The 22,525-nt window shown below is 33.5% G+C and overlaps 4 protein-coding genes across 6 annotated transcripts; 2 read left to right on the forward strand and 2 right to left on the reverse strand.

The window, feature by feature from the left end:
- The first annotated feature begins 2,719 nt into the window (after positions 1-2,719).
- On the forward strand, positions 2,720-4,231 carry LOC106712276 (60S ribosomal protein L27). 3 transcript variants are annotated; one of them, XM_014504775.2, is made up of 3 exons: positions 2,720-2,782; positions 3,118-3,347; positions 4,001-4,231. In XM_014504775.2, exons 2-3 carry the CDS (start codon positions 3,129-3,131, stop codon positions 4,184-4,186), a joined length of 405 nt encoding a protein of 134 aa, XP_014360261.2. In that variant the 5' UTR covers positions 2,720-2,782; positions 3,118-3,128; the 3' UTR covers positions 4,187-4,231. The 3 variants fall into 3 exon arrangements, with proteins under 3 accessions (XP_014360261.2, XP_014360275.2, XP_014360268.2); XM_014504789.2 differs by having other exon boundaries at positions 2,752-2,770; XM_014504782.2 differs by having other exon boundaries at positions 2,760-2,824.
- Positions 4,232-5,725: 1,494 nt separating this feature from the next.
- On the reverse strand, positions 5,726-8,369 carry LOC106712353 (dynactin subunit 2). The gene is made up of 9 exons (XM_045680407.1): positions 8,211-8,369; positions 7,937-8,139; positions 7,707-7,842; positions 7,503-7,609; positions 7,181-7,297; positions 6,957-7,032; positions 6,604-6,762; positions 6,224-6,320; positions 5,726-6,068 (listed from the first exon to the last, which is right to left on the reverse strand). Exons 1-9 carry the CDS (start codon positions 8,244-8,246, stop codon positions 5,887-5,889), a joined length of 1,113 nt encoding a protein of 370 aa, XP_045536363.1. The 5' UTR covers positions 8,247-8,369; the 3' UTR covers positions 5,726-5,886.
- Positions 8,370-8,578: 209 nt separating this feature from the next.
- On the forward strand, positions 8,579-9,432 carry LOC106712343 (B-cell receptor-associated protein 31). Its single transcript, XM_014504861.2, has one exon. The coding sequence runs from the start codon at positions 8,740-8,742 to the stop codon at positions 9,406-9,408; it is 669 nt and encodes a 222-aa protein (XP_014360347.2). The 5' UTR covers positions 8,579-8,739; the 3' UTR covers positions 9,409-9,432.
- Positions 9,433-10,004: 572 nt separating this feature from the next.
- Positions 10,005-20,720, reverse strand: LOC106712332 (venom carboxylesterase-6). The gene is made up of 11 exons (XM_014504849.2): positions 20,490-20,720; positions 17,681-17,777; positions 16,748-16,933; positions 16,263-16,448; positions 14,279-14,469; positions 13,976-14,144; positions 13,419-13,603; positions 12,949-13,096; positions 12,560-12,680; positions 12,104-12,295; positions 10,005-10,416 (listed from the first exon to the last, which is right to left on the reverse strand). The coding sequence occupies exons 1-11, from the start codon at positions 20,679-20,681 to the stop codon at positions 10,410-10,412; spliced, it is 1,674 nt and encodes a 557-aa protein (XP_014360335.2). The 5' UTR covers positions 20,682-20,720; the 3' UTR covers positions 10,005-10,409.
- Between the last annotated feature and the right edge of the window lie 1,805 nt (positions 20,721-22,525).

Below are 22,525 nucleotides of genomic sequence, written 5' to 3' on the forward strand. Positions count from 1 at the left end.
TTCTAAATTAACATAGTTAGTACTAATTTTTGTGTAAACTGTAGATTTTGGTTGACCATTATATGTTCATGTTTGATGTGTCATAATAATACGTGATAATGTTTAAAGATTTTTTTCTTGCAAACTTTATTTTCAAACTTACGATAGTTTACGTAGGAGCCATTAATTTTATTAACACATTTCATGCCACTGTTCTTTTTTTCCTATTAAAGCGAACTTGCGAGGCCAGTCAGTAGCAGTGAATGTGTTAATGTTTACAATGAGTAAAAGAAAACAGTTTGTTTTTTTAGGTTCTGATTTTGACAGGTATTTTTTTGATAACTTACTATTTAGATTATTTGCTGGTGGGATTTTAAATTCGGCTTATTGAAGGGCCAATTTGATTGACATTTGCATGTTTATAGTATAGGATGGGAATGGTTCAAAAAAAAAAAATTAAACCATAATGGCCCAAGATCTCATAGTTCCGAATTTGTTATCCAATGGTCCATGAGAAAGTACTTAGGAACTATTAATTTAAAAGTGTTTTTTAATCTGTTGTACCAATTTAGACAAGACATGTGCGCGGTGACACTCTGTATGTATGTAGATTTAAATTATAATAAATTTACTTGGTCTGCGGAGACGACTGAGATTGTGTAAATTATAATAGAGTGTATTTTAATAAAATATATCAAAACAACTCTACAAATTTGTACATAGAATTAAATGTAGATTTTTATAGTTTGTATCTTTCGAATTATGGATAGTTAAATATTATAGCTAGGCATATAACAATGGTTTGTTATTTAACACTAATCAGTCCTATTTTTTTCCACTACTGTTTGATATGTTTTATTAAATGTGATTATACATTTTTTTCTTGTAATCATTAAGTTTAAGATTTGTAAATATAATAGAATAAAAAGTGAATTATTTAATATAAAGTTGTATAGATTATGTATTAGCAGTTGTTATGAATATTACTATTTGTATATTGATGTTGTTTTTACTTATATTTATTTTGGGTGCCAGTAGACAGTTGATTGCGTTCCGTTTTCCTTTAGACTGTATACGTAGAATGATTTGCCTAGGACAATGTTTCCATTTAAGTCTACATTGGGACATTTTGTAGTAAACAATTGACGAAATAGTAGCAATTATTAATATGTTTTATTGTATAATGTGTACAAATATTTATTTATAAAATTAAGTATAGTTTATTTTTTTGCAATACAGTCAAAATCTGTTATAACGACATCGAAGGGACTACTCATATTGAGTCGTAAAAACCGATAGTTGTTACAACCGGTGACAGGTATTAATAGGAAAGATATGTATATAACATTCAGCCAGGACCTTTGATTTTGGTCAATTTAACCGGTATGTTGTTCTAAACGATGTCGTCATAAACGGTTTTGACTGTACTTCTAAATCTCTGATAATTATTTTGCATAGTATCTACGAGCCTATTTTCAAATGTAGGTTAGTATATTTTCAAATTATGTGAACAAAATTTCATTTATAATTATATTTTTCTTAGGTTTTCATGTATCAATACTGTTGCTACAAAACGTCCAGATGTATCTGTTTATCTATACGGCCTATTAAGAGATTATATACGTTGAACACTCTTTGGTTTAACTTTGAATTCATTCTGACGCTATATTTCACACATTCCCAACTTCAAGACTTTATTTATTAGCCTATTTATTACTGTGTTACATTTCATGCGTACTTAATACCTTACTTTGACCGTGACATAATTATAACCTATATCTGACACATTGAAAATAATTTATGTAATTTTTTCAAATCTCATGGTGACATTAATATGGATTTTGTTAAAATGAAAAGAATCTGACTGTTAAATAAAAATTATAATAAAAAACTTATTGATAATTAGCAGAGTTTGTCAATTTGTCAGCGTGGACTTCGGATATGCTTTTTGTTATTTGCAATATGTTGGAATCTTCCTGTAATATAAAATAATATATGTAATATACAATTGAAGTGTTATTTTCGTTTAATTCAATTATTGCAGTAAGATAAGTTGTCCATGTTAAGTGTTATATAGCTTTAGTTTCACATTATTCATAGCTCAAAGTGTGTCTGAAGGCGGGTGAATATACAGTTCATAAATTAAAACGTACTGCATCACATAGTTACCTAAGACAATGTATATATTTATAGTATTTCTTCAGAAAATCGTTATTACCTACATGTACGTGACAGTGTTTTATTTTTGTATTTTGATAAAATTTGTGTAAATAATTTTCTTATTTTATTGATATTAAACTCAATTATCAAGCGGTATTGGTTATTTTTTTTTTAACTATACAAAGTGGTGGATAGTCAAGAACTTATTCACGGATAGGGCACCCCTTTATATTTTTATAGCATCTGCGAAAAGTGGACGATGACAATTTAAAAATCAATATGCTCGACGGGTTTCCCTTCTGACAACAGAAACAGTTCACAATGGGAATGAACCTATAGTTCAGTTCCTATGTTTATTATGGAATTGGAATATACGGAGAGTTTGGCAAAAGAACTTTTTCTTGATAGATGGCAAGGGTGTCGCGGACATTGTATATTTTTTCGATTTTAGACATTTTCACTTACAAAATGAAAAACCTTTACTTTGTGATCTTTTCCATAATTTGTTTTGTTTTTTTAAACAAAAAATATATATTTACGATGAACTCTATGAGCATTTTTAATCTGTAAAATATTGACATTTCTTGTCTGTGCCTGTCAGTTGCCGATGCTGTCTTTTTATTGTCGACAGGTATATGGGAATGTGAGTTTTGTAATTTTTCCGAAATAATCCAAAGAAATCATAGTGAGCAATTATTATTTATCAATAAATACCTATTTATAGTGTCAGTTTCAATAAATTTAAATAAACCTATGCTATATTTACATGATATGTCTTAGTAATATTTGATAACAATATAAATACAGTGCGATTTGTTTTTATGGTTGAAGTAATTATGTTTTATGAATAAACTGTAACTAAACTTCGTACATAGTCAAGTTTAAAGTGATTTTACTTAAGTATTCAGTGGATTGATCTTCATGGTTTGTATTTATTTATGACATCGAAGTTTGAAGGTTAGTTTTCGTGCCTTTCAGATCCATCCAAGATGGGTAAGATAATGAAGCCAGGTAAAGTGGTGCTGGTCCTCAGCGGCCGGTACGCGGGCCGCAAAGCCATCGTAGTGAAGAACTACGACGAGGGCACGTCAGAAAAGCCGTACGGTCACGCTTTCGTCGCCGGCATCGACAGATACCCACGTAAAGTTCACAAGAGGATTGGCAAAAACAAAATTCACAAGCGCTCCAAGATAAAGCCTTTCGTCAAGGTCAGATAATTATTCAAATATTTTAAATATATAAATTAAAAAATTGTCAGTAATTTGCTACATTCAAAATATGTGATTGAAAATTGACTGTATTTACCTTTGCTTAATCCATTTACTATTAAATGAGATTTCTGTAAACATTAACTAGTGAAAAGACTAATGGTATAACTTAAGACATCTCAAACCATTTATTGAAAAGTAACTAAGTTTATATTAATGAATATTGTCTTACATAGCAGATGAAGATAAAACGAAAGGGAGATTTATAAGTTTCGTTAACAAAACAAATAAAATGTAAAGTGAATTTATGATTTTAAAATTATGTATAATTTTTTGCAGTAAAATAACTTTCACTCTTGGTGCACTTGCACTGCTAATAAAACCTAAATAACTATCTATTTCATAAATAATACAAATAATGAAATTGTTTTGTAATAAAATGAAGTCCTAAGTTTTTTATATTGAATGAGCCAGAGCTTGACCACAATCCCACCTGATCTTAATTGATGGTGTAGTCAATAAATGTTAAAAGTTACCTTAGTATTCACTTCACTCTACTCCTGAAGTCCATGACATAATTGGATGGAAAAACTCACACTGGCAACTTTTTCCAATCTTTTGCTATAATTAAAAGCAAACTTTTTTTATTCCAGGTTGTAAACTACAATCACTTGATGCCTACACGTTACTCGGTAGACTTCAGTTTTGAGAAGTTAAGCGCAAAGGACCTCAAGGACCCCGCCAAACGTAAGAAGCTCCGTTTCAACACCCGTGTGCGATTCGAGGAGAGATACAAGAGCGGAAAGAACAAGTGGTTCTTCCAGAAGCTTAGGTTCTAAGATATACATTTAATATATAAAAAATACATTACTTATGTAATGGAAGGTTTGTTTTATTTTAACTTAAGTCACATTGTTATAATTAGGTTTAATCATATTGCCATTGCTGTATTGCTGCCGAGGTTACCAAATTAATATACAGAGATACATATAAACTGATGAAAAACTCCTTTCAGCCAAGGTACAAAATATATTTCAATCTATCAATCAATTTTTCCTTAATTCTCATATAGATTATAGTTACAACTCCACCCTTTTTTGGTTTATACTATTTTTAAATATACAAATATCTTCCAGACTACAGTCTATGCTAAATTTTAACATCTGTTGAGACTTTCTGGAGATACCTTTAAACCAGGGATTCCCAATGGGTCCCCCTTGCGGTTGATATTGCACTTAAAGCATTGCTAATTCTCACTCTGTCTTCTATTGACCTAAGTCAGAATTAATAATAATAATAGTAAATGATCTTAAAAGTAGGTAATTTGGCCATAGGGGTCTGTGGTAATGGTTCATTTTGGAAAAGGGGGTCACTTGTCCAAAAGTTTTAGGATCCCTGCTTTAAACAAACATACAGCCATCTAAACATTCACATTTATAAAAATGTAAGTTCTTTCTTTTACATTTCGTCAGATATTCAAATATCAAGTTTGATGTAAGTTACAACAATGTTTAAATTCAATTAAGCTTTTTATTGGGAGTTAGAATAATAGAGTAAAACAAGTTTCCATTCAGATAATAGCTTTATTTTTAAGGCATCTGCATCTCTTGAACATATGTTTAAGAAAGTTAAGTAAGAATTTAATGAAATTTCCAAATTAAAACACCACAGTCATTGGAATGCTAATCAATCATATTATTAAAGTGACTAAAAATAGTAATTTTCACTAAATAGTTTACTATCTTAGGTGTTTCATAAAAGTTAGACAAAATCAGACCAAATACTATATACATTTTGAAGAAATAGTTACCATGAAATACTATAACGACAATATGTTAGGTAAATAAAATAACACGAATTGTAATATTGTTGTGTTATTGTTAATATACTTAAAGTAATAAATAATATTAAGGATAGATTATGTGTCATCAAAGAAATTTCGCAAAGAAAATTTCTCAGCTCATTTTATTAACATAAAATCTCCATATAAATAAAGTAAGCACTTGTAATTAATAATTACTATGGGAACAAGTGTATCTATTAGTTAATTTCTAAATATTTTTTGTTTTGCACCATATCTTTACCAAAGAACTTGAGCCTATGCTGTATTTAGTTCATGATAAGGCCTTAGTCAACAATGCTGGCCCAGTGGAGATCAGCTAATTAATTTACTTATCAACCTAAAAAAAAAGTCATCCTTATATTTAGACAATGACCAAGTTTGGTTCTTTTTTTTAGCCGACTTCAAAAAGAAGGAGGTTATCAATTCGACTGAATTTTTTCTTTTTTTTTTTATGTGTGACTGCGAATCTCCGACCCTGGTGGTCCGATTTTGATAAAAATTATTTTAATCGAAAGGAAGTGCTTGCAGATGGGTCCCATTTTTTTTTGTTTTTTTTTAAATAACTAGAAGACTAGTAGATTTTTTCATTTATCAGTATATACTTTCGATAAATCCAATGTGTAACCCAATGTAAGATACACTTGTTCTACAAAGACAAATCAACTATAAATATATTCAAGCACATGTGAGCACACATCAGGCTGCAGCTAACTTGGAGATCCTCTCATCAAGTTTCCGTATCTCCTTGTGCAAGTTGTCTACATTGTGTGCGAATACTTCTTGCACGCCTTGCAACAGTTCCTTGTTGTTGTGCACGCCACTAGCTACCGTACTTTGCAGGGTTTCTAACTCAGCAAGTGATTTGCCGAAGTTCTTTGCTATAAACAAGTGTTTATAAAAATGAGATAAGCCAATTGATACTTTATCATTTTATCACAATGTCTCACAATTTAGTAGTATAAATAAAATTAAGTTATATGGTTAATAATTACTGGATTAAATCAATAGGAATGTTAAAAGGATAAAAGATTACCGTGGTTGTGAAGAGCTTCAAGCGCCTCAATCCGCTCAAGTATCTCTGCGTGCGACACGCCGTCCACTTGTTGGAGCAGCTTGTGCAACTCATTCACCTGCAGAGTTGGTAATTGCTGTCTTATTAAAGGTATATTGCCTTAAACCCGAGTTCTGTTTTGGTACAAGTTTTCTATCTCTACAACTGTACACCTCACTTTATGGAAAATTAAATAACAGGAATTAAAGTTTTATAATTTAATAAGTCGCTATTGCGGCGAATCCAGGTGGCCGTTTGCTCGTTTGCCACCTTATGATATAAAAAAAAAGTTTTTTTTTCGTTTGTTTCTGAAAGTACCTACATCAATTTGGTGTACAAATATTTCGTTCAGTCCGTAGTACCTTGGCCTCCAGTTCTGGATTGGCTGGTTTTAGTGCAGCGCGCAGTGTGTCGAGGTTAGCGAGTAGCGCGGCGAGGCGCGCATCGGCCGCCGCCAGCTCTGCCGGCCGTAGCAGAGCCGCGCGCGCCGCCAGAGTCGCCGCCGCACCGCACAGCGTCGCCTAACAATATACTTACATTGTAACACATTCAATGCCACTCTGATTTTCAAATATAAAAATTTGGATTAAATAAATTGACATTGAATAGTTAAAACATCTTTCTAAAAGAGTTACATTGTTCTATTTCACAGATTGTGGGTTTTATAGTATTTGATATTTTCATCTAAAATGGTTATGTTTGTAATGTACAATACCTCTCCGGTTGCAATTTGAAGTTTCCTGAAAGCTTCTTCATCTCTGACTCCAGCCGCTTGCTCCAGTTTGTGTAATCTGAATTAAAAACTTCCATGTTATTTTACAAATAATAATATAGATAAAATATCTATCAATACTTTCAGATTTGTTAATGTCTATCATTTGCAATTTTTGGCTTGTTTCAAATTATATGGCTATAACATTTGAATCTTGTAATATCTACCTATATTCAAGTTGTGCTATACGAGTGGTCTGCGCAAGGTTCACTTCAGGTTTCAGTTTAAGCTGAGCTGTCACAACCTCACCTGGTTTCTTCTTGGCATTTGTTGCTAAATATTCCCTGGAAAATTTAAAGTATGAAACAAAATAATACATGTGATTTTTACAAATTGATCAAACTTGCAAGAACTTAGTTTTGTAAGAGCTCATTTTCCGCAACTCCACGGCTAGTGCATATTTTGCGAACTTAGTTTTATTAGACTGGGAACAAGATAAGTAAAAGAAAAAATTCAATGACATTATCAATTACATCAAGAATATCTTACTTCAGTTTTTCAGCTTTAGGGTCAATCTGTTCTCCTTCTTCTAACTTTAACTCTTCAAGCAGTTTTTTTGTAGAATTAATATGAGCTGCCAACTTGATGTGTTCATCCTATAAAAGTGATAAAAATATACTGTATTTGTTTATTTCTACCAAATAATTATAAACATTATAGTAACACTTTGACATCTGAAACTATGTAAATTACCTTTTCACTCTCAGTGGCTTTATCTCTCTGCTCTGTGACTTGTTCTAGTAGCTCTGAGAATTCACAACGCAGTCTGTTGTACCGTTCTAGTGCAGTCTCAGGCTCACCTTCCGCTGCCAGTTCCCATTCACCAGCCCTTGTAAATTTTAATGTATTATTTTGTCATTTGATTAAATTTTATAAATTGTAATTAGGACAAGATGACGATGATAATTTTAAGAGAGTTTTACCTGTATCCGATCCTTGTTTTTCTGCTTAATCTATCCGAAAAATCAACATTTCCAGTAAGAAATTTTCCTTTAAACTTATTGAAGGAATCCTTCACAGACAAATGCAGTTGTTCAATACTCTCATTCTCTTCTTCCTCGAATGGTTCAGGTTGATCAGCTTCCGGTAGATCACCAGTTTCGTACACATCGGGTTGATCGTAGGCCTAAGAAATTACTCACCGTTAGAAAAGTTAAAATCGATTTTTTTAAGTAATAACGCTGTGAGAACACTTACTATACCAGGCAGGTTTTCATATTTAGGATCTGCCATGTTAGGTTTGATCGATTTTTATACTCTCGCTCGTTTTGTGTCGAAACGTTGCTAAAAAATTATATTTTTGTTTTAAATTGTTACAAAATGACGTCAATTGTGCAAGTTTCGTGAAATTGACATTTGTCGATTTGACAGTAGTTTTTTTTATGGTTAAGACTTTAAGCTATATTATCACTATTCCTTCAAAAAATCTTAAATGTTTTGTTTGAAAATTTGTTCAGTAAGTTTACAAGCTGTAACATAAAATATTGAGGTTTCCGAAACAACAAGGGAACATTTATTTATAGAACATAGAAGTGGCATTCATAAATTATTTTGATAGGAACACGTCATATGTTTGAAGTCTGTCATATTTGACTTTGTCTTTTAATGAGTCACGGATATTTTCGAGTCGGTAGTTTCGCAATTTTAATTTAATAAGTTCTCGTCATTCTAGTGCCGGGTACACAAGTTAGTTGTATATTAAAACAACACAAGAAAAAAAGGCAACATGAGTCTACAGTGGACAATAATTGCATCATTTCTATACGCCGAAATAGCCTTTGTGCTTTTGCTAACTTTGCCGATTGCAAGTCCTTCGAAATGGCAAAGGTTCTTCAAATCCAAATTTTTGGCTTACATCAGCGGGCAAGCTTCAATTTACTTCCTGATTCTAATTGGAGTTTTGGTACTATGTCTCCTAGATGCTATTCGAGAAATGCAAAAGTATTCAAACATGGAATCGTCAGATCATCAACATCTGGACGCCGAAATGCAAGGTAACATGCGTTTGTTCCGAGCACAGAGGAACTTTTATATCTCTGGTTTCGCTCTATTCTTGCTTATTGTGATTCGTCGTCTTATCCAATTGATATCTGAATTGGCGACTGTGCTTGCTACTTCTGAGGCCAATTTCCGTCAAGCGCAAAGCGCTACCGTTGCTGCGAAATCACTTCTGGAACAACAGGGATCAGGAGACGAGAAGAGCAAGAAGGAAATAGAGGATCTGAAGTCACAGATATCTCAACTAGAGAAAGACTTGGCTAAAGAGAAGAAAGACAAAGAAGCTGTCAAATCTCAAGCTGAGAGTTTGAATAGAGAATATGACCGTCTTGCTGAAGAGCATAGTATTCTGCAGAAGAAAATAACTGTTGCTAGCGGTGATAAGAAAGATGAGTAAAATATATGATCAGAATCATGATTTATAATAACATCAGATATCTGCTTACAAGACATATTTAACTTAAGTTACTTGTATTGTAACTTAACATTTTCAATATCACAAACTTGTACAGCAAGTTCATTTTCATGTGAAATGTTGGGCCATGAAACATATTGAGGTGTAGAATCTGTTTATATTTCTCATTGAATATTTTGTCTTGCAATTTTTAATCCTTAGATGTTATTGAACAAATTAATAAAAAAAAAAATAACTTCATATCTTATGCTTTTATCATGGTGTTATTTTTCATTTTCCTGTTATTTATAACAAAAGGCTGAAGATATGTATTGTTTTGAATGCCTGTGTGTGTTTGAGTTGGCATAGATTTAGTTTTTATTCTATTAAATGAGCATCCTAATTGTTTACTATTTATTTTATTTTTATTTAACAATTCAATTTACCAGAAATATACTAACATATTATCTTGGTAGTACAAAGTCCAAGAGACAAGTACTTTGTGTAAATCTTTTATAAATTTAATATGTGACTAATGTATTATTTAAGTTTTGCAACCTTGTCTAAATATCAGCAGGTTTTGACATTGTTTTTTTGCTGATTTGCATTTTGTGTTAAAAGTTTTGCTAACATAGCACCATTTTCCTATGCACTAGTCTATTTAAATACTTTAAAAGATTACTGAATCTTCAAGCAGGTTTGTGACTTCATTTGTTTTAATATTTTAATTTTGCTTTGCATATGTTTTGCATTATATAGACTTTATATACTAGCAATATATAGTCCATTTGTTGTCTTTTGCTTTATATTTAACGGAACGGGGGTGGGGATGAGAGATGGAATACTATTAAATGGGAGTTGTTGTAAAATAAATTTGTATTTTCTATTGTAAATTTTGTTTTATTTCAATTAAATCATAATGTTATTTTCTTCTGTGAATTTCTAATGTAAGACCGATGTGAAGAATTTGCCACCTCTGGCTGCGGTGCCGCAGATGATGATTTCTAGTAACTTGAAGAACAAATTTATTTCAATTAAATAAAAAAAATATTTGTAATTAATCATAAGTATAAATAAATAATCTTCCATTCTGTGATGTTAAGAAGAAATTCTTATTTCAACTGACCCTGTGTGTGAACTACACTGAAGTGACACTTATAGTGCAAGTGAGAGTCATTGTCCGGTCCTGACTGCAGCCTCCATAAGCGAGAAACTTGGTTTAGAGAGAAACCTCTGTCAGAGAGAAAAGTATCGCGGTCCTTTGGAGTCTCGTTCATTTAGGTTAGACAGTATTTTCATCCATTTTGTTTTCTTAAAAACGACATGTATGGACTACAATAATAGATATTGTAAAATAATTGTCACGAAAATGCAGTTCTGGTAAAACTTGTCATTATTGTCTTATCATGCTGACTAATTTCACTGAAGCAATAGCATGTTTAAGTTTTGAAATATCACTCGACGAAGTGATTACAACATTACTAGCTGTTGCCCACGACTCCGCGCGAAATTTTACATAAAATTTAATTAGTTCAGTATTAACATAAGTAGTTAGATTATGTAACATGCCAAATTTCAGCGATATCCATGTAGCCATTCTGGAGATACCTTCAAACAAACGTCCATCCATCCATCCGCATTAATAATATTAGTAAGATTAATACAGAGTGCAATAAGATAGTAGGGAAGAGGTCAGAGAAGAAATAAACAATATTGTTATTGCAGCTTTGTCCTGCGCTCCATTTAAAAATATACTGTATAAATATTTGTAACTGAGATCGAATGAACACGTCAATTTTTTCGTAGGAGTACTGTTGAAATATTATTTAATCGCACAATGAAATGAAGTCAAAAAAAAATTGTAGAAAGAACAGACGCCAAGCCAAAGATTTATTTTTGGTTACCTTGGCAGATCATTACCCTTTATTATCTATAGAAGAACGCATAAAAACTGGCAAGGTTACCTAAGGCCTTAGTATTAATATTGAGTAATTACGCGTAGACAAGCATAGGTAAGGTTTACTGTAGGTTTCCTCTGTTCTTGATGACAATATTCTTGATGACAATATGAGTCACTACAATTGACTACAGTCGAAACAAATTCATAATGTTTTTGTATGCATAAAATTAAAAATACCATGTCATGTAATGTCATGTTAAATAGCAAAAAATTATATATATTATGTTTTAAAGCATTGTCCATATAATAGATAGTCATATCTTTATATGAAATTATCAATACTGAGATTATTAAATTAGGTATTTTATTAAGAAACAGCTTTTATCACAAATGCGATTACTAAATCAAATCCTGACGACTGATTGGTGAATTCATTGTTGTATCGCTATTTTCATAAAAGCGATTGGAGGTAACCAAAATATTTTTTTTAATAAAGTATGCTGGTATTTTCAAAATAGAGGATCTGTATTTGAATGCGAACATCTAAATTTTGCCGCGACTATCTATCTACAATTCTACAACTACGACCAACCATTGTTTCACTCAATCAAGTAGGAAGAAATTGAAAACCGCTACCAAATAATTATGTAACTTTGAAGGATAAAAGTAAAAGTAAAAAATATATTTTATAATAAATGTTTTACTTAAAATAATTAAACAATAAGAATAATATAATATAGGTAAGAAGATATATTGAATTTTTATATGTATATGAAAAACAATATAAAAATGTATTACAGCTCATCTTTTATGTATATGTTGTAGTTTTGGTTCTCAACAAATCCTAGATTGTCCCAGAAGGAGCGATTGCCGAAATCGGAACTCGTCTTCATGGTGATATCAGTCGGGGTGGCGATCTCTAAATAGTTCAGTTCTTGAGACCCAGGAACTACGGTCTGCCAATGTGGTCCATTGGTGATAGTTGGTACACTGAAAAAACAAGACTATCATCATCTCCCTGGCCTTATCCCACTCACGCGGGTTTGGCGTACAAAATTTTATAAACCTTAAAGCTTTGACTTAATTTTTACGACTGTCGTCATGGATTTTCTTATTTTTTGTTGACCTCAGTAACTAAATGAATGTGTTAATAATTTAGTGGTAAAAATAATAGCAATTTTTTTGATTTTCATTATTGCCTGTACTTCTTACAAGGCTCTAACTATGAACTTTGAAGCCTGGCTATAGACTTACCCTGTTGATGCATAGCTGTAGATCATATCAAGAAGTATTTGCCTCATCTGCACGTCATCGGGTGAATCCGAGCTATCTATGAACTTGAAGATTGACATCACATCGTCCGCGTGGCTTACACCTGGACATAAAAATAGCATAGCATGAAACAGAAATAAATAGCATATAATGCTCACACGATTATTTGCATTTTTGAGAAGATTACGCGAAATTAAAGATCTCGCAATTCGTGTTACGTTTACTCTAATTTCGATAATTGTTATTGATTGTGTCGTAAAGTTTATAGTGCGCATATTAGTGTTGTTTTAATTATTAATTTACACGGAATAAATGCTTATAGTGTGTGCTTATAAGGGATTAATATATCCAAATTTATATAAAAAGATTACCATAGTTTTTGTCATTTTGTGCTATGAGATTGGATAAACTCAAGTTTCCCCGGAACGAGTACCGGTACAGATAAGTGGGCTGGCCGGAACTGGCATGCGTCTGCGCCAGTCTGCCAACGTCAGCCGCGAACAGACGGTCGCCCAAAGCCTACAAAAGAAAGTATTTAGTTTGAGAATCACAGAGGCAAACGAAAAAAGGAGGTTTCGAGTTTATTCCATCGTCTTTTTTCTTAATCAAATCTCTCGGTTTATTTTTCATACTATTTATTATTTTTTTGTAAATCACTGAAATAACTATTAATTTGTATAAATATGGACATTAAATTTTACACAAATGTATACATATATTCTACTGCTTTCTTAATTCGCGAAGAACAAGTGTAAGGAAGGTTCGTGATACATGAATTACGGTTGAATCTTTATTACCTATATAGGACGATAAGTTCAAAATTGTTAATAATAATTTTGACCTGTACTAAGCGGTCGAATGTGTCCTGCCCAATCGGCTTGCCCGCGAAGTATTGCTGCTTGATCTTGTCAGCGACAGCGCTGCGCAGTTGCAGCGGCAATGTGTCGTTGTATTCGAAGATGTTGCTAGCCAGCTGCTCCCAGCGGGACTCCAGCTCCTTCAAGATCGTAGGGTCGGTTTGGTAAGCTGGGAAATAAGATTATACTAAGTATACTTCTACATTGTTTTAGAGATCTGAAGAGCGCATCCGTGCTTGCTATATACCAGTGTTTCCCAAAGTGGGCGATTGAAACCTAGGAGGGGGCGATAAGGGGCCCAAAAAATGGGGGGCATTGAAATTAATTAAAGTAATGAAATTGTGGTTTTTAAGTTTTAGGGCTGAATAAAAATTAGGGGGCTCTGAAATATAATTAATTTTCAAAGAGGGCGGTGAAGGAAATAAGTTTGACAATCACTGCTATATACTATTTAAGCCCCCGTCGATTAGTTTAAGCTCCCCGTAACTGAATCTACGCACAACATATGTATATGTACGTAAGTCACATTTAAAGTTATTACCTGCAGCCGGGTACAGTCCCTCCTCAGAGGTGACGGAGGTAATGAGAGGTAGCTTCTGCATACCGCCAGCCTTGGCCACGTGGTACGGGTACTGTGTCAGGAACGGGTACTTCGTGTTCGGCGCCTCGTGCGTAGGCGTGAACGGCGTGAAAAGGTTCACTTTCCATTCCTGTTACAGTTTTTTTTTAATCTACGTCTAAAATTGATTCGCATACTAGTTTTTCAGCAACATTATGGGTAAGAAACCAGAATTAAAATAACTAGGCATATGGAATTACAAACATTAATGTAAAGTTTACTTACAAACATGTCAACTTGTCCGTTGACGACGACTTCAGCGGGCCTGTAGCGTAGACAGTCGGCCATCTCTTTAGTGTTTGTGGTGGGGCATCCCACAGCTGCGGCCAGGCTGCGAGCCTTCTGCGCAGGTTTCACAGCGTGTGTCCAAGATGCGAACGCGGACCCGCTGAATGCTATGCCCCTGTGGAAAGTGTCTGGAAAGAAATGTATCATGTAAAAAATTATTATGTAAACTTTATGGTAATGTAGCAGCGAGACGTAATACAATTACAATTACAATTTTATTGGTAATATATAAATTACAGGTCATACAAGTAAAAGCTATAATATCTATTTTATAAAACAAAATCTCAAAAGTGAAGGCAACCCTGCTGGAAAATATTTTAATGTTTTACTTAAATGTTGTTCTTTTTTTTTTTTTCTTGTAACATGTCTATATTGTATAATTATTGTATTTTAAGCAAAAATAGATACGGACCTATATTTCATTTAAAAATAAACATGGATTTAATTTAAATATAATACATAAAAACTAAAATATGTCATTAAAAGGTGTCCCTTTAGGCAAGGTTCCGAAGATACTGGCAGTGTTCCCCATTAATGTTGTTCTAAATTTATTCAATTATTTACATATTAATAAATATTATATAGGTGCAAATAAATAATGCGTGAGTAATGATACATATTGTATTAACCACCAGCCACCAGTTGAAGGTGAACTGGTTACGCAGTAACAAGGTACACTGTTTGTATACAAGATAAGTCTGATAGCGTGCTACAACTATACAACTGTTGCAACCGTTGTTATCAAAACATGTAATGTAAAAGATATTGTCATTCCTTTCATTCTTTTTGATACAGACAGAGAGAACATGATGTTGTATACAAGTGTTCTGGCAGTGGAATATTGTGAACATTTACCAAACCGACGTTTTGTGTGTTTTTTTGTTTGTGACGTACGCAATAAATATAAAAAATTCTCAGAAGAACAAAACCTCTATTCATTACAAATATCTGTCTGGCTTTTATTTTGTCGTCTATTGCAATTGTAAATTTGTTCTTTTAGCAATGTATTTTTTTTATTTGTCTAAAAGATGTAAATTTATATAGCCGTAGATTAACTGACTATTGTTATCTTTGAAAATAATAACAATAAGTACAGATATTTCCAACCATAAGAGGTGCAACTTTAAATAAAATCTGCGCGGAGTTAAATGTGGATTGTTCTACATGTTACAACACTTTGTATATTTTTCATATTTATTTTAGTAGATAAATATAACTATCTTAATCTAAATGCAGTGGTTTATGTTGTCTTTGGTTGTTTACCATCAAATATTTACCACTTTAAGTGTTATCTAGAGATGACAGATAAAATGCAATTACAAAGGTGAGCTATAGTAGTTACTAGCTGTGGCCCGCGAATCCATCCGCGTGAAATAAAAAAAAAAATACAGTCGAATTGATAACCTCCTTCTTTTTGAAGTCGGCTAAAAAAAACAACTTAATAAGTAGTCTATGTGTTCTTCCAAACTATGTTCTATATTCTACATCTATAACAAATTTCAGCGAGTTCCATGCATCCGTTCTGGAGATACGTTCAAACATCCATCCATCCAAACATCCGCATTTATAATATTAGTAAGATTTTGACAGTACACTTATAATATAAATATGTGTATGTTAAAATAGCCGTCTATTAGAAAAGAAATGATTGAAAAGTAATACTTTATACCGATTTTTTAATTATTTTTTGGCTGCATAGATGTATTATAGATCAACTAGCTTTTACCCGCGACTCCGTCCGCGCGGAATAAAAAATAGAAAACGGGGTAAAAATTATCCTATGTCCGTTTCCTGGTTCTAAGCTACCTGCCCACCAATTTTCAGTCAAATCGATTCAGCCGTTCTTGAGTTATAAATAGTGTAACTAACACGACTTTCTTTTATATATATAGATATATATGTTTAGGTTACGAATACATACCTCTAGACATAGGTGATAGATAATGGTAGTGCACACTAGCGCCACCGGCGGAGCAGCCTGTCAACGTGACACTATCAGGGTCGCCGCCAAACATCATGATGTTACTCTTCACCCATTGCAGCGCAAAGGATTGATCCTTCAAGCCGGCATTGCCAGGTATCACTTCGTCGCCCGTGCTCAGGAATCCTAGAATAAAAGTATTTAAGATTAGATTTTTGTAGTAGAACTACGCTGTATTTTTGTAGTTTTCGTATTTTCATATTAGATTTTAAAAGTCTTAATTTTTTTATTAAAACTTTAAAGTTGGACTAAATCTTTTTGGTAGGCAAAAGGTAACTCAGGTACAATAGCAAATAAGCGCCCCCAAATGTCAAAGAAGATTCTTATCAGACTGACGGTGGGTCATTTTGCATAATTTTATAACTGTTATCATGATGTTAATATCACCGGGGCAAATAAGTTTGTCTGACTATTTATTAACTGACCTAATGGCCCCAATCTGTAGTTAAGGGTAACGACGACCATATCCCGGTCCATGATGTGTGAGGCGTCGTAGGGCCCGCCCGCGCCGTACATGAACGCCCCGCCGTGGATGAAAACCAGCACGGGCAGGAGCGCACCGGCGTTCGGCTTCGGAGTGTGCACGTTCAAATACAGACAGTTCTCACTACCTGCAAATATGCTTATCATCAGTCTGCGCTTTTCAAAACGGAGGGTCGGCATAGTATGTACTCTTCCGTACATCTCCGGCCTTTAAGAAAGAGGTACACTCCCTTCTTTGAGGACACAAAGTTAATTTTTTTGTTCATAAATGAAGTTGTGGGGAAAAAAATGTACGGAAAAGTTTGTTTGATTTTCAAGAAAGTCACGTTCCACCCACGTTTCAAGATTACCTTTTTTGCGACGTCACTGGGAGTACTTCACGTTTTAGAGACAATGTCGTCTTAAAAGGTTTTAATTACAAGGCTATTAGCTATTAAGTATAAAAACCACATCACAGTCACGTCTACAATATGAAAATTTATCAAAAACAAAAGACGATGACTTCTTTTTCAACAATAACAGAAGTGTACTTGGGTTATCTTTCTAACAACGTGGAGAAGCATTCCCTCGTCGTCTTTATTAAGTTACTAGCTGTCGCACGCGACTCCGTCCGCGCGCAATTAAATAAAACAGGGGTATGAAAAAAATAGATAGTAGCCGATTCCTAGACCTACTGAATACGCATATAAAATTTAGTAAAAATCGGTAAAACCGTTTCGGAGGAGTACGGTAACTAACATTGTGACATGGAAATTTTATATATTAGATTATCATCCATCTTTTCTCCAATATCTTTTGAAGATTCAATGTACCTTCGATATAAATTACAGGACCTTCCAAAGATCACAAGCAATTAACTTAAAATAAATTCATACCGGTAACTTTCTTTGCAAAAGGATCATACTGTAGACATTCTGCGAGTGGCTTGGTTGCATCCCATACACCCAGCCAGGGCTTCATCTGCTGAGGTTCCTGAAATAAATATCATCGAGCATTAAAATTTAAGTTTTATAAAATTATAAGGGGGAAATCTTCAAAAGATACCCTGCCTTCTGGGGGAAAGACAAGGTTATGTGAGACTTGACTCACTAAAATCCCCTCGATGGCCATCTTCAAATGGTAAGAGTCCCGGGATCTCCAAAGGAACGCACCGGAACTACCTTACTTTAGCTAACCTAATCAAATCGAAGAAGTTCTTATTATTTGTTCAGGATTTGATTACAGAGAAGATTTTCATTAAGTATAATGAACCTTACTGAAAAAAAAATGGTGAAAATCTTATGAAATATGCATATCCGAAGTTTTGTTTGGTTATTATTTGACAATTTTACATTAAACTAACATTGCATCCATTTGCATCTAATTAGCAACTAATGTACCAGTTCATTTGCATGTAAATTAATATTCACCACATTGGTGCTATCACAAAACATTGTTGGAATTAAATGTTCGTAGTTTTCACGAATGAATCTTTATATTTGTTTGTCTAAACTAACAGAGAAGGAAGTATAATGCAAGCGTGGGAATCAATAACAAGCAAGATTCAAAATATGTTTAAAAGCGACAATTAAACTAGAACTTTACAAATAAAGGTTTTTGACTTTTCGCTAATGGAATGTAACTTTGTCTAGACTAGACTCACAGATATCACATGTCAAAAGTTCCTACAGTGCGATAAACTTCTGGCCCGGCGAGAGGTGTGGCTGTATGTGACAGTGTTCAAATAAAACATCAAAATATATCTATCTTTGGGACACAATGAATGTTTTATATTTAATAAGTTAAAAAGCATATTTTAAGAACTCGGGTTGATATAATTCAAACCGGTCACCGAGACGCTTCGCATTTGAGATCAATGTTTGGCCTTGAAATTAAAAGAATTAGGCTCTTCGTACACAATGCAACGTAAATCTTTGAAAACCGGTGATTTGATTTCGAAATACAATGTCAGATGGGTTCTACACAGACACTTTTTTTTGGTTGTTTAGTCTCTGTAGCCAAAACCAGTCGCTCGTAACCGGTTTGTTAAAATCGTCTAAGAAAAGTCGTTGCGATTTTCAAAATGTATGTATATAGTAGCTGTACCTGTACTGACAGTTACGACTTGCGTCGACGATTCAACATTGTGTACGTAGCGCACGCAACGCGATACTCGCGACACAAGGATACAATATTGGTTTTGAAGATTTACGTCGCCTTGTGTACGAAGGGGCTGACAGACCCAAACCGGAGTATAACCTAGCGTAGGTCCTTTGTAATTAAATGGCATGCAAGTTGATTGACGTTTGTTTTTATTAATATACTAGCAGTCGCCCGGAACTTCGTCCCCGCATAAAAAAAAACTTATAAATATAGCCAATGTCACCCATTGGTTGTGTAACTTCCCAACAATGTAATAATTTTTTTGGTTTAGTAGTTTCTGAGCTTATTCGATGCAAACAAACAATCAAATCTACCTCTTTATATTAATGGCATAAATGAGTGATAGTCGTGATTTTTTTTCTGTATTTAAGACCGTCAAATATCTAGTAGAATTGATAAGTATGTTTCTGAATTTTAAAGGCCTTGAAATATGTTCTCTATTAGTTATGTTACTAAGTTTCAGTGTAACGTAAATTAATAGTTAAATTGCTCGGGAGTAATCTTAACTGTTCGCTTACGTCACTCCTTAACCAATGCTTTTCCTGCGACTATACGTATACTAGCTGTCGCCCGCGAATCCGTCCGCGCGGTTAAAAAAAAAAAACAAAATGAAAAATAGATGTTGGTCGATTCTCAGACCTACTGAATATGCTCACAAAATTTCATGAGAATCGGTCAAGCCGTTTCGGAGGAGTACGGGAACGAAAACTGTGACACGAGAATTTTATATATTAGATAGTAACTTTTAGTGTTATAGACACTATTATTATTTATGTTTTAATCCTAACTAAATAAATACGAATGTAAGTTGTTTGAATCAAGCGTGATGAAATTTGAATGCCATTGCAGCGCCGCAGCAAGATTAAAGCAACAAGCTGGTAAGTGGAAAGAGCCCATTCTTTAGAGGGGAATGCTTTATGCATACTCCGCGCCCCCGGGGGACGCGGATTGTGGGATTCTCTTCCGGATGGGAAGTATATCCACTAAACCTCTCTGTTGCTCCTACGTATGGTGGCGGGGCCACGGGGACGCTTGCGCTTTCCTCCGCCTAACATTTAAATAGCCCCAAATTCGTCTTGGATTAAAAATATGGAAGACCCAGAAGTCTAGAAAAGATATGATCAAAATGGAAACTTTAAAATGCTGATAAAATACAAAAGATTAAAAATACAAAAGATTGGCTTTATAATACAAAAGATAAGATAAAAATAGAAGCTTTAAAAAGCTAGTAATGTTCTAATATACGGTTTGTATGTTTCAAGAAAATGTTGAAAATATTTAAAAAATAATTCTTTTACAAATACCTTCATTTTAAAGTTTTCATTACAATATTGTAAGGTATGTTATAAACATAGAATTTTTCATACAGAGAACTGAAATCTAATTCAATAAAGTTATGTACTTTCATAAATAAATTGAGCTTTGAAAGATTGGAATGAAAATTTACAACGGATTCTGGGAATATTAATACATGTTTTCTCCTGAAATTGAAATTCTTAATTTAAAAGTTCAGTTTTAAAAATACCAAACAAAATGACTTACCCTGAAGCGGTATTTACCGATCGGTGGTCGAGCGTACGGGATACCTTCAAAACTGGCGTAATTCCTACCATTGGTAGAGACCTTCCAAGAACCCTGAAGCACACCATGAGCCACCCTAACCACGGGGTTTGATCCCTGGGCACCGATTATTGCCAGCGCAAATACACATAAAATAAATTTTATTAACTCCATGTTTATTAATAAAATGTTACCGTGCGCTCGCGCCGAGCTTTGGCACGACACTGATTGTCTGATCAGTTTATAAATTACAATTAAGTCACCACATGGTATGCAATAGTGATGTACTGCAATTTTAGTTAGCGATTATCGATATTATAGACATCTATATAGTATGTCACCGAACTATTTGTGCCTGCAAATTATTGCCATTAAATTAAGTATTAAAATAAGTATTCCAAAATATTATGAAACAATAATTCTAAAAATTAGGTATATAAGAAACTCAGTAAAAACTAGACAGTGATTTTTTTTCTCCAAACCACGCCTGTAATACAATTTATCGTATAATTTTAATGTTTCGAGAAATTAAGTGACACCACTAGTTACAGTACAAGTTAAAGACAGTTCATATTATAGTAGACACCCGCAACAATTAAATATGTTGCACGAATGGGCTGGCTCGCCCGGTGCAATAACACGACCACACAGAAGAGAAGCGTGAAGTGGAAGTCATTCCGTGTTTCGTCTGATGAGTGCGCAAGGATTTTAGTCCTCTTTCCCTTCACATCTTTTTCTTATAAGAATAGGTTGAGAAGGGAAAGTGAATGAGGCGGAGGAGGCGCGTAAGAGGGGGAAACTCTCCTTTTTGCGTTCCGTCCTCCGTCGATGAAAGGTAGGCAATGCATCTGTAATTGCAGATGTCTGAGCAGCGGTCGATTTGCTATTTCGGCCAATTCACGCGGCCAGCGTGCTCTTTTGCCACCTAATAATATAAAAATCATTTTGCACCAGGCAGAGCACCAGGAGCGTAGCTTCTGTAGGACACATAAAAATACAGTCGAATTGATAACCACCTTCTTTTTGAAGTCAGCTAAAAAGAGTGTTCAATTTAGGTACCTATTATGGAAAGATAAGTCGTATGATTATTTAAAATATTAAATTAAACAATGTTTATAATTAACATGTTCACAAATATATGTTTATTAATTTATATAGATTCTTTGCGGGAGTGATATCTGTGCTCCCCTACTGGTGCGATTATTCCTGACTTTAGGTAAAAACACAGTTTTAATGTTTAAACTGGTCTGTTGATAAGTCTCGTTAATAATTTCTGATATTTGATACACCTCCTTTTAGTCTAAAATAAGTATAATATAGTAAATCTATGACCGCTGCAGCCACAAAGTGGTCCTGATATTTTTGTACAACCATAATATTAAATTAAACTTATCTAATATATAAAATTCTCATGTCACAGTTTTCGTTCCCGTACTCCTCCGAAACGGCTTGACCGATTCTCATGAAATTTTGTGAGCATATTCAGTAGGTCTGAGAATCGGCCAACATCTATTTTACATTTTTTTTTTAACTGCGCGCGGACGGAGTCGCGGGCGACTAAAGTAAATAAATGAGTAAATAAATAAATACTTAAAAAATTTAATAATACTTAGAAATGACCTGAAAAATATTTTTTATTAGATACTTATTTTTGTAATCAGTGCGATCTACTTTGTGATTCCGCACCAAAATAAGGTAAATATAATAGGTACAACAAAATAAACATATTCCGGGAACATTCGTATGAATATAAAGCAAACGAATTTATATTTGGATTATTGAAATATTCAAAAGGAAGCATAACATATTTTTTTTGTTAAATCGAAATTCCCTTGTATTTATTTATTTAATAATTTACGAAACTCAAAAACTTGATGGAAACTTATCAGTCAGCCACTCTATAAATGTCTAATCTAAACATTAACGACTGATCAAATTATTGCGTAGACAACAAGTTGGAATTAATAGTTTCTTGATGATAGTGTTAACGCATCATTTGAAAGTTGTTTTATAATTAT

Source organism: Papilio machaon, chromosome 13 (genome assembly GCF_912999745.1).
Source record: "Papilio machaon chromosome 13, ilPapMach1.1, whole genome shotgun sequence".
NCBI lineage: Eukaryota > Metazoa > Arthropoda > Insecta > Lepidoptera > Papilionidae > Papilio > Papilio machaon.

What these genes read in the sequence shown, in the direction of transcription:
- LOC106712276 (XM_014504775.2), top strand. Translation starts at nt 3,129, where the DNA reads ATGGGTAAGATAATGAAGCCAGGTAAAGTGGTGCTGGTCCTCAGCGGC. An exon ending in AGATAAAGCCTTTCGTCAAG is followed by an intron (nt 3,348 to 4,000) that starts GTCAGATAATTA and finishes TTTTTATTCCAG; the next exon opens with GTTGTAAACTACAATCACTT.
- LOC106712353 (XM_045680407.1), bottom strand. Translation starts at nt 8,246, where the DNA reads ATGGCAGATCCTAAATATGAAAACCTGCCTGGTATA. An exon ending in ATGAAAACCTGCCTGGTATA is followed by an intron (nt 8,140 to 8,210) that starts GTAAGTGTTCTC and finishes GTAATTTCTTAG; the next exon opens with GCCTACGATCAACCCGATGT. An exon ending in TGAAGCTCTTCACAACCACG is followed by an intron (nt 6,069 to 6,223) that starts GTAATCTTTTAT and finishes ACTTGTTTATAG; the next exon opens with CAAAGAACTTCGGCAAATCA.
- LOC106712343 (XM_014504861.2), top strand. Translation starts at nt 8,740, where the DNA reads ATGAGTCTACAGTGGACAATAATTGCATCATTTCTATACGCCGAAATA.
- LOC106712332 (XM_014504849.2), bottom strand. Translation starts at nt 20,681, where the DNA reads ATGGAGTTAATAAAATTTATTTTATGTGTATTTGCGCTGGCAATAATC. An exon ending in CTACAGATTGGGGCCATTAG is followed by an intron (nt 16,449 to 16,747) that starts GTCAGTTAATAA and finishes CTTTTATTCTAG; the next exon opens with GATTCCTGAGCACGGGCGAC. An exon ending in GGGACTGTACCCGGCTGCAG is followed by an intron (nt 13,604 to 13,975) that starts GTAATAACTTTA and finishes CTTATTTCCCAG; the next exon opens with CTTACCAAACCGACCCTACG.